Source organism: Stegostoma tigrinum, chromosome 20, assembly GCF_030684315.1.
Source record: "Stegostoma tigrinum isolate sSteTig4 chromosome 20, sSteTig4.hap1, whole genome shotgun sequence".
NCBI lineage: Eukaryota > Metazoa > Chordata > Chondrichthyes > Orectolobiformes > Stegostomatidae > Stegostoma > Stegostoma tigrinum.
Genome location: NC_081373.1, coordinates 57,289,142 through 57,302,586, shown reverse-complemented (window position 1 = coordinate 57,302,586; position 13,445 = coordinate 57,289,142). Strand labels below are relative to the sequence as shown.

At 42.1% G+C, this 13,445-nt stretch overlaps 1 protein-coding gene across 1 annotated transcript in view; it reads left to right on the top strand.

Annotated features, from left to right (window-relative positions):
- The window catches only part of hk1 (hexokinase 1), a 105,091-nt gene that overhangs the window by 89,361 nt on the left and 2,285 nt on the right, over positions 1-13,445 (top strand). Inside the window, exons 12-17 of the mRNA XM_059653199.1 lie at positions 191-310; positions 663-758; positions 3,979-4,078; positions 7,471-7,654; positions 9,583-9,738; positions 9,828-10,061. Coding sequence (XP_059509182.1) covers positions 191-310; positions 663-758; positions 3,979-4,078; positions 7,471-7,654; positions 9,583-9,738; positions 9,828-10,061 — 890 coding nt within the window. The remainder of the gene's footprint in view (positions 1-190; positions 311-662; positions 759-3,978; positions 4,079-7,470; positions 7,655-9,582; positions 9,739-9,827; positions 10,062-13,445) is intronic.

Sequence of the window (13,445 nt, the reverse complement as noted above, 5' to 3'; positions counted from 1 at the left end):
GGTTGGCTGTATGTGAGGGTTCTGTCAAGGGTGACCCCAAGTTAAACAAGGTGGGGATTGTGCCTCAGTTCCATCTTTACAGATTGTGGAAGTGGAAAATTCTAGAGGCTGTTTTATTGGCGCTCATATTTAATTATGTGCTGATAACCTACCAATAATATAGTAATTATGATTTTCTTTTGATTTTCAGCTGTTTGACCACATTGTTCATTGCATCTCTGATTTCCTCGATTACATGGGAATGAAAGGTGCTCGGCTCCCTCTTGGTTTCACCTTTTCCTTCCCTTGTGAGCAGAAGAGTTTAGATGAGGTAAGCTCAGTTACATATAAATTTTCTTTAAAAAATTCAGTGTTTCTTGTCCTAATTAATATTATCACAGCGTAAAGCTGGAGGAACACAGCAGGTCAGGCAACATCAGAGGAGCAGGAAAGCTGACGTTTAGGGTCAGAACCTGCTGTGTTCCTCCACCTCCATGCTGTGTTCCTCCACCTCCACACTGTGTTATCGTTGACTCCAGCATTGGCAGTTCTTAGTATCTCTAATTAATATTAACATTTGTTTAATATTAATATGTAATGCATATTGTTTGTAACAGTACGCTGTTATTTTAAGTGCTTTTCTGTCAATCTGTGTACTTATTGAATTTTTTTTTCCTCCTCAGGGTATTCTTCTTACATGGACCAAAGGTTTTAAAGCAACTGATTGTGAGGGAGAGGATGTAGTTACTATGTTAAGGGATGCCATTAAAAGAAGAGATGTAAGTTGTAGTTTTGTCATGTTTTCTATATCATTATTTGATTATTATGTGGGCCATGATGACATTGAAATGGGAATAAATCTTCAGTACTCATCCAACCGTTTGTGTCACCTTTAAAATTCTTTCTCCCGTACATGTTAGTCTTGTTTCCTTTTATATGCATTCACACTAGTCACCTTAATGACTTTCAGTGGCAGCAGATTTTCCATTCTAACATCTCCTGTTTTTAAAAAAAATGTTTGTTCTGATTTTTAAATGATTTCTTGTTACCTGTCTTCTACATTATTTTTGTTAGTGAACTGGAAATAGAAGACCATTCCCATCAATGTTTTCTTTTTCCCAACAGTATTACAAATGTCTGAAGAATTTATCTCTCTTTAAAGCATTTTCACTTGGCCCATGGCCTTGAACATTATGACATTTCAAAAATTCTTCCAGATACTTTCTAAAAGTTCTGAGGATTCCCACCATCTTGTATTTTCACTACCTTCTCAGGTGGTGCATTCCAGATTCTCACTGTCCTCATGCATACTGAAAGCATTTGGGGATCTAAGGTTTTAGAGTAGATCTCTAGCTCGGGTTGTGGGTCTTGAGGTTGGTTGGCTCGCTGAGCTGGTTTGTTGTTCCACAGATGTTTCATTACCATACTTGGTAACATCCTCAGTGCAGCCTCTGATGAAGTGTTGATGTGTTTTCCAGCCTGGTTTTTAAACTCTGGGGTCCATTGTGATGGATTACCTCACTTCCGGGTTTCCTCCGTTGTGGAATGTGTATGGAGTCGAGTTCAACATGTTTATTAATAGCATGCTTCGTGGAGTGCCGTGCTTCCAGGAATTCTTGTGCTTGTCTCTGCCTAGCCTGTCCCAGGATCTTGGTGTTGTCCCAGTTGAAGTGGTGGTTCTCCTTGTCCATGTGGATTGAGATGAGTGAGTATTGGTCAAGCAAATCAATGGAACACCCATGGGATCGCCTATCTCTGGACTCATGGCAGAAGTCGTGATGCAAAGACCGGAAAGGACTGCCCTTCCGCAAATCCAACCTAAACTATAAATACGCTACGTAGACGACACCTTTGTCATCATTAAACGGACCAAATTAGAAGAGACACATGAACTCATAAATAGCACCTTCACCAGAATAAAATTCACCGGAGAGCAGAAGAACAAACAGCACCCATTCCTGGACGTCATGGTAGATCATAAGACAAATGGGGAACTGCAAATGAAAGTACACCGAAAAGCCCCACACACAGACCAGGTACTGAACTTCAATAGTAACCATTCTAGCGCACACAAACGAAGCTGCGTGTGAACCCTATTTAAAAGGCAACAACACGCTGCAGCAACATGGAACTACACCAAGAAGAGGAGGAATACCTCTTCCAAGTGTTCAAGGATAATGGATATCCAAAGAACTGGCTCAGGAGATGCCTACAGGAACCACATCAGAAAGATTCTACACGCCCTGACACACTCATCCCCCTACCCTACATCAGGAACATGTCAGAACTCACCACAAGACTCCTACAGCTGCTGGGCATCAGAGTAGCACACAAGCCCACATCAACCCTATGACAAGTACCCCCAAAACTAAAGACCCACTCCCTGCCATGGACAGGACCAATGCCATCTACAAGATCCCCTGCAGAGACTGCAAGAAACACTACATCAGACAAACAGGAAGGAAACTAACAACAAGAGTACATGAACTCCAACTGGCTACAAAAAGACACAACCAATACTCACTCACTACACAGCTGTTGAAGGTTCTTGGAATATCCCCACTTGCCTATTTTAAATCCAGTTGATAGACAACAATTAATCCTTCCCATGATTCTTGAGTCTTTAAAATTAATATCACAAGGAAGATCTAGAAATATTTTATTCTAGACCTCAAAGAATTCCAGAACGTACAGAGCATTTCAACTCTGACAAATGATACACAAATGAAATACAGCTTGGATTTTCACACTAAAAGTGCTCATGGCATTTTCAAAACTTCACTTTTATCTTTTTTACTTTAGTTAAGGGCTTTAGGGTGTATGATGAATAAACGTGTTTAATCCAAACCCAGCTTGTTAGCACACTCAAGTCAGAAGATGATAAATGACGAAAAGTCAGATAAGAGATCCCAGCAGAACGAAGTAGCATCAATCACCATCAGGCCAACGCTGTTCACCTGTACTAACTGTGGACAGGAATGCAACTCCTGTTTAGGGTTCTACAGCAGCAGTACACTTTGATTAATCCAGAGCAACATGCTCAGCAAGTGCAGCCCGTAGTCTTCTGAGACAGACAGAAGGCAGCGCTAAGCCAAGGAAAGCTAATGCTGAGTCAGTGCAAGCAGTTCCCTTAAGGGTCGCACCCCCGCCCCCCCACAACCACTGTAGAGCTGCTTCAGTGGGTTTTTTTATGACTGACAAATAATACTGAAGGTTTCTAACATATTGAAGAAAAACTATTTGCTTTAGTAAACCTTACAATCTTGCAGTAAACTGTCAACGCCTTACTTTCTCTTGCCTAGTTGGGGGGGAAAGCCAGCATGGACCACAGATTCTGGTTGTTCTCTGATAAAGCACTCACCCTGATGCAGTGTGTAACATGGGATAGTGACCCAAAGATCATTTGTTAACAGTCAGAAGTTGAAACTTTTGTTGGCTTGACCTTGGCCAGACTAATAAGGAAGCATATCTCCTTTCCTAATGGATATTAGTGAGCCAGATGGGTTTTTATAACTATTGTTCATAATTATGGCAACTTTACTGAGGGTAGTTTCCAATTCCAGATTTTAAATTCTACTAACTGCTGTTTTGGGATTTCAAGCAAACCTTGTCAGCCGCCTGGGTCTCTGAATTAAGTAGTTCAGTGACAGTATCACTATGTCACCATCTCATAGTCGTAGTCCCCCACAGGCTTGGGGAGATTCCCTTCAATACTGTGGGATTCAAAGCAGAATTTCAAAAGTCGAATTGGAACTAGTGAATCCATAGTGCAGGATGGAACAGCTAACTTTACCTGAAGCAAGTTCTTTTTTTCAAAGCATTTGTTAAAGTTACAACCTGCAGATGTTATATTTCAGAGCTGATCATTTCCATCTAACTGACACAGTTTAAACAATGTGTTGTCAAGTTTGATACTCTAGTTCCTGCGTAAATTGTTAAACTCTTCAAGTCTGTTAACTGGTTCCCTGTTCATGTATGATTTCTTAAATGCTCCCCTAGGAGTTTGAACTTGATGTTGTATCAATTGTGAATGACACCGTTGGGACAATGATGACGTGTGCTTATGAAGATCCACATTGTGAAGTTGGAATGATTGTAGGTGAGTACTGTGCTGAACTTCCTAAAACTTGCCATATACAGCTGGTTTACAGCCCCTGTGTTTGATGAAAACTTGAAGTGGTTCTGAAACCTTGAATGAAATGTTAAAATGTAACAGCCATGATTGGAGCTGTGCACAGTGCTCAATAAACTAATAAGCATCACCATTGTACCTAGTGACTTGTCCGAGAATGTCATCAGTATGCATATACAAAATGCTCATATGCAGTACCCTTGCCAGTATTGTCAGTGATGTCATTCTACCCCATTCACTCATTCATTGTGCTTATGTGAGCGCCACCATGTATTTTACTGGCAAAGTGTTTCACAGGGTGTGTATACACAATCTTTCACGTGTAATGGGAACAATTTGGGGTGTCAGGAGACAATATATTTATCTCAGTGATTTTCAGTGAATAACATTTATGATTAGAACATTAGAAAGCTTGCAAGTTGTCAACAATGAAAAGCTGTAAAGTGTTGTCATGTGATGGAGATCTTGTGATTTTTTTTATTTGCTTTGTGTTTTTGGTAGGTGCCTGGTCTGCCAGGTGCAGAAAACTTGCCAGTCCTCACTCAAGCTTCTGGTATCCCCAACATAAAAAGAGCAGAGTTACAAATGAATTTATGTAGTCCACAAGTCATAGTATTCATCCTGTGAAATTAAATGGAATCTAGTTTTGTCAAAAGAGAACAAATTTAAATGAACTCAAAGTACTAATTGATATTAATTGTCATTCTGCCATATCTCCATCTCCCTCCTCCTGCTCCCCTCACCCCCTCAGATCCACCACAGCTGTCGGGTAGTAAAATCTCATCTGAGTCAGAAGTCTTCAAGCTTAGTCACAGTTATGACCATAAAATAAGGGAGTAGGAATAGCTCTCCAGCAGGTCGTGCTCACTCAATAATGATTGTCTGATCTGACTGAGTGGCCTTGACTCCATTTTCCTGCCTGAACGTTTAACTTCTGATTATCAATGTCTATCCAGCTCCGCTCTAAATATATATTTTAAAACATCTTTTTTCACGCATGGGATGTGATCATTGCTGGCTGGTCAGCATATACTTCCTGTCCCTAGGTGCCCTTAAGGTGATGGTGAGCAGTTTTCTTGAACTGCTGTAGGTAGACCCACAATGTCTTCAAGGGGGGGATTTCCAAGATTCTGCAATGGTGAAGGAACAGTGATGTATTTCCAAACCAGGATGGGGAGTGTTTTGGAGGGGAACTTGGAGTTGGTGGTGCTTTCATGTATCTTCTGCCCTCTTTATCCTTCTAGATGGCGATGGTTGTGCATTTGGAACATAATATCAATGGGCCTGATCACCACTGCTCCACTGCACCACTGCAAAAATTAGTGACCTCAGAGAGGATCTGCCTCATGATCTCCATGTTAAATAGGAATCCCTTTATTCTGAAACTATGCCCCTTAGTTCTTAGATTCCCCCAAAAGGGGAAACATCCTCTCAGCATCCAGTCCCCTCAGTCATTTTTTTTAAAAGGTTACCTGTCATGCTTCTGATGAATATGGGCCCTAACCTAATCAATATTCCTGATGTGGAGATGCTGGTTTTGGCCTGGGTGGACAAGGTCAGAAATCTCGCAACACTAGGTTATAGTCCAACAGGTTTATATGTGTTTTCAAATAAATCTGTTGGACTATAGCCTGGTGTGGTGTTATTTCTAACCTTACTCAATATTTCCTCATTAGAAAGTCCCTACATCCCAATAATCAGCCAAGTGAATGATCCCTGAGCAGCTTTCAGTGCAACCATGCTGGTTCTCCACCAACCCCTATCCTTTTAAGTAAGGGGACTAAACCCATACATAATAATCTACGTGTGGTTTTCACCAATACCCTGTACAGTTGTAGCAGACTTCACTAATTTTGTACTCCATCCCTGGTCTCTCATACCACATTTTATACTCACCTAACCTATTTATTTCTTTTTGAAGAATCTGTGTCCTTATCATTTTTTCCTGTCTATCTTTGTATTGTCAGCAAATTTGGCTGCAATACAGTTTGTCATACTATCCAGATCATTAATATAAGCCATAATTGAAGTCCATACTGATTCCTGTGGTACTTCATTTGTTACAGTTTGTCAGTTCAATACAACCCCATTGGTCGTAATTTTGTTTCCTGTTGGTTAGCCAGTCCTGTATTCATGCTGATGGATCACTCCCAACAAAGACTTTAATGTGAAATCTAGTCTAATATTCCAATATACTGTCAGAGATTAACCTTTAGATAAAATTTAAACCAGTCCCTGCCTGTTCTCTCTGCAAACAAAGGAAAAAAAGTCCCATGGGCTAAATCTTGCATTACTTTGAGTCCACGTTACATGGAGTTCTTTGGAGGGTTTTGCTTGGCCTATGAGCCAAGTGCATGGAGAAGTATGCAGGGACAGCTGATTATGTGCTCTTAAGATTAATGACAAGTAAGGAAAATTAAATCTAAGAGGAAAAGAATATTTATCTGAATATATAAAAATCTTCTGAGGAAAGGGCAAGAGAAGAAAACTAAGCAGAATGTTGTGCCCAAAGCAGGGCACTGGCTCATCTCTGTAACCAAACTTATCTCTATCTGTCAAAGCATGTGTGATTCACCCCCAACTACTCAACATCACAACTATATGGCTGTAGCAACTCCATTTCCTCAAGCTGTCCCATTGCTACTGCCCTGGCTTCTCTGTTAGCAGCAGGACCCACTCTGACCATTAGCCAAATGGGCCTGAAACCCTGATTGCTGTCTCCATCCCAAATCCCTGTTACTTCCTTTCCAAGATCTCAGCACTAAGTACTCAGCATGTGCTGTTATTTGCCTGCTGTCCGAACAAATTCCCCACTTCTTCCCATTCGGCTCTGACAATCATTCCCTTAAAGTCGCACCATTTTGTTACTTCAGATTTAAATCAGCACTTAGTTCACATTGTTCTGCTTAATCTAAATCCTGTCCCCTTCATCTTTTTCCTTAGAGCTGCTCTCTTCACTTCTGAGTCCTGTGCTATATCAAATTCAAAATCCCCCATAGCACAGGTCTTCAACCTTGTTGTGAGTAACTCTCAACTGTTTGCATGTTGACAACACTTCAAAGGTATTTATTAGCTGCTTCTGAGAAATCAAAGGCTACTAAATGTGCTACATACATTGAAGTTCTTTCTTTCCAATTGCTCTGGAGATACATTCTGCTCCCTTGGGCATCTCATGACATTTTTAAATTTCAAAATTTCTGCTTTCCAAATGTTGTGTTCTCCGAATCCAAGGTGGAATTCTGAAAGTGAATTCCGAAACTTGTGCTTCATATATATTTGATAAATTTAATTTTAAAACTACAAGGCTATTTGTTACATTATATTTTGATGCAGCTTTTGACATTCCTGTTTGTGCACAGGGACTGGCAGTAATACTTGCTACATGGAAGAAGCAAGAAACACTGAGCTTGTAGAGGGAGACGAAGGGCTCATGTGCGTTAATATGGAGTGGGGTGCCTTTGGTGACAATGGATGCCTTGATGATATCAGGACAGAGTACGACAATGCTGTGGATGATCTGTCATTAAACCAAGGGAAACAAACGTGAGTTGATGGATTGGAGGTACACTGGCCTGAAATATTTGAAATACAATGGGTCGCAGATGCTGAAATTGTTTCATTTTTGACTTAACATTCAGGAAGTTTTGTTTATGTTTAAGATAAACAACACAGGCATCAGGCTGGAGTTTCATTGCTATTAAGCTTCCTAGAGCAGTGGTCAGCTGCTACTGTTCGTACAGTAAGCTGTATCGGTATCTGTGAGGTTTGTGTTGTACATACTAAGTGCACCGTTTTCAATTATTGAATTTACTTTTGTGGAGTAAATATTTATTGGGATATAGCAGAAACAGATTACCCAGATTTTCCGGTCAGTGTGAAGTTGGGACAATTAGCCTGACTGCAGTCATTGTTACACATCGTCATTACATCCTTCCAACCTGATCTTTCTATCCTAGCTATAGTATTGATGCTTCTGCACAGTCATCTATAGAGAACACAGGAGCCATGTAGAGCATATGATGCAGTCAGTAAAGTGTTTAAAGATCTTATTGAGTGGAAGAGACGGGTGTACTTAAGGGATTTTGGACAGTGTGGTTGATGGGAGAGTGGAAGGTAGAAGGCTGTGGGAGTGCAGATTTGGACTGTACGGCCATTGGAGATGTGATTGGGGATTACTTGGACGATGAGTTAAGTTCTGCTATTCATCATTGAGTTACACCAGCGACCAAATGGTGTAATATTTATAAGGTAAATATCTTAGGATATTAAATTAGGAGGTATTATTGATAGCAAAGAAGGTTATCAAAAATTAGAGATATCTTGATCAGATGGGGAAGTGGGCTGAGGATTAGCAAGTGCAATTCAGTACAGATAAGTGTGAGGTGTTGCACTTTGCAAACCAAGGTAGGACTTGTACAGTAAATGGTATAGTCCTGAGCAGTGTTGTGGAACAGAGGGACCTAGAAGTACAAGTACAAAGTTTGTTGAAAGCGGTATCATAGGTGGACGGATGGTGAAGAAGGCATTTAGCATGCTGGCCTTTGTTGGTCGAGGCATTGAGAATAAGTGTTGGGATGTTATTTTAGTTGTGTAAGTTGGTAGCCACAAATGGAATTTTGTGTACAATTTTGGTCGCTCTGTTATAGGAAAGACCATTGTTAAACTGGAAAGTGTGCAAAGAAGACTTACAAGGATGTTGCCAGGCATGTGTTATAGGGAGAATTTGGACAGGATAGGACTTTATTCCTTGGAACGTAGGAGATTGAGAGATTACCTTTATTGATGTATATAAAATCATGAGGGGCATAGATAGGTTGAATGCATATAGTTTTTTTTTCCCCCAGGGATGGGCAATTGAAAACTAGAGGGCATAGGTTTAAGGTGAGAGGGGAAAGATTTAAGAAGGACCTGAGGGGCAACTTCTTCACTCAGAGTAGTGCATATGTGGAATGGATTGCCAGAGAAAGTGGTTGAGGCAGGTACAGTAAGCAACATTCCAAAAACATTTGGATAGGTACATGGATAGGAAGAGTTGAGGGATAAGGACCACATGCTGGCAGTTGAAACTACCAGAGTGGGCACCATGTTCAGCATGGACTAGTTTGGGCTGAAGGGCCTGTTTCCATGCTGTATTACTCTGTGACTCTCAATGACTATAAATAGTGTGTTTCGAACTCAAGTTTGCAACACTGATATCAGTATAAAAGTTATCTGCAGAGGGTTGCGAAGGCTGTGCGAATTAGACCATCAGCAGGTTAAACTTCCTGAGATAGCACAATGCACATCCATGTGTCACCAATTTTATTGATTCCTAAATTGCAACTGCAACAGCAACAGATATGTCAAGATTCACACTATTGACATCAGACCATCTAGGCCAATGTCTAGCAATAATTGGGGTATAGATGGGCTTTAAATGAAAGATGTTGCACAAATAAACAAGGGTTTCTTGATTTTTTTTGTCATGGCAGATATGAAAAAATGATCAGTGGGATGTATTTGGGTGAAATTGTGCGAAATGTGGTCATCGATTTCACCAGACGAGGATTCCTGTTCAGAGGACAGATCTCTGAGAGACTAAAGACAAGAAGCATCTTTGAAACCAAGTTCCTGTCCCAGATAGAAAGGTATGCAGCTTTTTCTTTAGTTTACTCATCCAGTTTGACAATGCTGACATTTGTGGTTGACATCCCATTTTATTTCTATTTGTGAACAGTGACCGCCTAGCTCTGCTCCAAGTCCGTGCAATCCTTCAGCAACTTGGCTTGGACAGCACTTGTGATGACAGTATCATCGTTAAGGAGGTCTGCGGAGCTGTTTCTAAGAGAGCAGCCCAGCTCTGTGGTGCAGGAATGGCTGCTGTTGTTGACAAAATAAGGGAGAACCGGGATTTAGATCACCTGGAGATTACTGTTGGTGTAGATGGAACTCTCTACAAACTTCACCCACAGTAAGTGGTTTAACTTGGTAAAGTTATTTTTGTGATGATTAAGATTAAGGGTAATGTGCTGAAGAATGGAACACTTATCAGTTCAGGCCCAATCTCTAGAATATTTAATGAAAGTTGAGGAATGCAAGCAGATGTAAAATAAAAGTACCGCTATGTTGCTCCAACAGTTTACCTCAGTAGATATCCAATATTGAACCACTAATCCTTTTATACGATGGTCTTAAATGGAAACATCCTCTCCATATACACTCTGTCAAGGCCCCTCAGGATTTTGTATGGTTCAGTCAAGTCACCTGTTAGACTTCTAATATCCAGCAGCCACAAGCCCAACTTGTCCAACCTTTCCTCATAAGATGACTTGCCCATTCCTGATATTAGTCTGATAAGTCTCCTGCTCTGAACAGCCTCCAAAACATTTACATCTGCCTTTAAATAAGGTGATGTATATTATGCACTGTAATCCTGATCCACCTCACCAGTATCTTGTATCACTGAAGCATAACCTCCCTACTTTTGTATTCAATTCTCATTGCAATAAATGGTAACATTTTAATAGTTTTCGATTTAATTGCTGGACCTGCATACTAACTTTTTATGATTCATGCACAAAACAAATCTGGCTGCATCTAAAAGCTATGGGAGCCCTCACCATTTCGATAAAATGCCTTGTTTTTTCAATTTTTCTGGCCAAAATGGATAGTTTTTCACGTTTTCATGTTATATTCCATTTTCCACATCTCAGCACTCATCTAACGTATCGATATATTTTGGAAATATTTACGTCTGCTTTACAACTCATTTCCCTGCAAATCTTGTGGCATCAGCAAATTTGGCAACCATCTTTTTTGTTCCTTCATAGAACATAGAACTCTAGGGCATTTTAAAATTTTATAAAGAGTTGATTCCCCAGCACCAGTTACTGTGTGGCACCACTCATTGGATCTTGCCAACTTCAAAATTACACATTAATAGGGCTCTTCTAGGTTACAAAGAGACATTGATAGGATGCAGAGTTGGGCTGAGAAGTGGCAGATGGAGTTTAAAGCTGAAAAGTGTAAGGTGATTTTTGGAAGGACAGATTTGAAAGCAGAATACAAGGTTCAGGGAAAGATTCTTGGCAGTGTGGAGGAGCAGATGGATCTTGGGGTTCATGTCCACATTTCCCTGAAAGCTGCCACCCAGGTGGATAGAATTGTTAAGAAGGCGTATGTTGTGTTAGCTTTCATTAATAGAAGAATTGAGTTCAAGAACCCGTGAAGTTATGCACCACCTATTACAAAAGCCTGGTTCGGCAACATCTGGAGTATTGTATCCAGTTCTGGTTGCCTCATTACAGGAAAGATGTACAAGCATTAGTAAAGGTGCAGAGGAGATTTACCAGGATGTTGCCTGGAATGGAGGGAAGGTTTTATGAGGAAAGGTTGAGAGAGCTAGGGCATTTCTCTTTAGAATGACAAAGGATGAGACTTGATAGAGGTGTACAAAATGATCAGAGGTATAGATAGTGGATAGCCAGAGACTTTTTCCTAGGATGGAGGTAGGTATTAGGAGGGGCATAGTTTTAAAGTGAGTGGAGGTAGATATAGGGGAGACATCAGAGGTAGGTTCTTTACTCAGAGTGGTTGGGACGTGGAATGCGTTGACAGAGAGGGAATTGGAGTCGGTCTCATTAGGGGCATTTAAGCGGCTATTAGATAGGTGTATTGGATGATAGCATAAGGTAGGGGTGGAGGTTAGATAGTCCTTAGGTTTAGAGTAAAAGTTCGGCACATCATGGGCCGAAGAGCTGTACAACACAGTTACAGTCCTTATATTCTAATACCTACTCACTGCTTCATTGCGTGGCTGACAATCTTCTATTCATGCAAATATGTTAAACCCTGTACGCCATCAGCATTTAATGTCTATCCATAATGCCATGATGGTGAGCAGCCTTCTTGGATTGCTGCAGTTCACGTGTAGGGACAACAGTGTGATGAGGAAAGTGTTCCAAGATTTTGAGCCAGCCATAGTGAAGTAATGGTGATATTCCAAGTCAAAATAGTTTGAGAGTTGTAGGAGAGAGCCAGTAGGTAGTGGTGCTCCTATGTATCTGTCGTCTTCAGTCCGTTTTAGAAGGAGAATTCGAAGGAGCCTTGATAAGCGAGTGCATCTAATAGATGGTATACACAGCAGCTACTCTGTGTGCTACTGTGAAAGGGACTAATGTGTTCATAAGAGTACTCTGCAAGCAGGTGCTCTTGGGTGCGGATCAGGTGTAATTCCAGATAACAAAGTGTGGAGCTGGATGACCGCAGCAGGCTGAGCACAAAAGCTGACGTTTCGGGCCTAGACCCTTCATCAGAGAGGGGGATGGGGAGAGGAAATGGAGGTGCGGCTTGAGGTGGGAGGAAGGGATGGGTGAGAGGAAGAACAGGTTAGGGAAGCAGAGACCGGCTGGGCTGGTTTTGGGATGCAGTGGGGGGAGGGGACGAGCTGGGCTGGTTTTGTGATGCAGTGGTGGGAGGGGAAGAACTGGGCTGGTTTTGGGATGCAGTAGGGATCCCAAGCGGAATATGAGTTGTGGTTCCTGCAACCTTAGGGTGGCATCGTTGTGGCACTGCAGGAGGCCCATGATGGACATGTCGTCTGAGCAATGGGAGGGGGAGTTGAAATGGTTCGCGATTGGGAGGTGCAGTTGTTTGTTGCGAACCGAGCGGAGGTGCTCTGCAAAGCGGTCCCCAAGCCGCCGCTTGGTTTCCCCAATGTAGAGGAAGCCACACCAGGTGCAATGGATACAATATACCACATTGGCAGATGTGCAGGTGAACATCTGTTTGATATGGAAGGTCGTCCTGGGGCCTGGGATGGGGATGAGGGTGGAGGTGTGGGGGCAAGTGTAGCACTTCCTGCGGTTGCAGGGGAAGGTTCACCTGGGCCATCTCCAACACATCCCTCACCTTCCTGGACCTCTCAGTCTCCATCTTAGGTAACCAGCTAGAAACTGATGTCCATTTCAAGCCCACTGACTCCCACAGCTACCTAGAATACACCTCCTCCCACCCACCCTCCTGCAAAAATTCCATCACCTATTCCCAATTCCTCCGCCTCCGCCGCATCTGCTCCCAGGATGAGGCAATCCACTCACGCACATCCCAGATGTCCACGTTCTTCCAGGACCGCAACTTTCCCCCTGCAGTGGTCGAGAATGCCCTTGACCGTGTCTCCCACATTTCCCGCAACACATCCCTCACACCCCACCCCGCCACAACCGCCCCCAGAGGATCCCCCTCGTCCTCACATACCACCCCACCAACCTCACATACCACCCCACCAACCTCCGGATACAACGTATCATCCTCTGACACTTCCGCCATCTACAATCCGACCCCACCAACCAAGCCA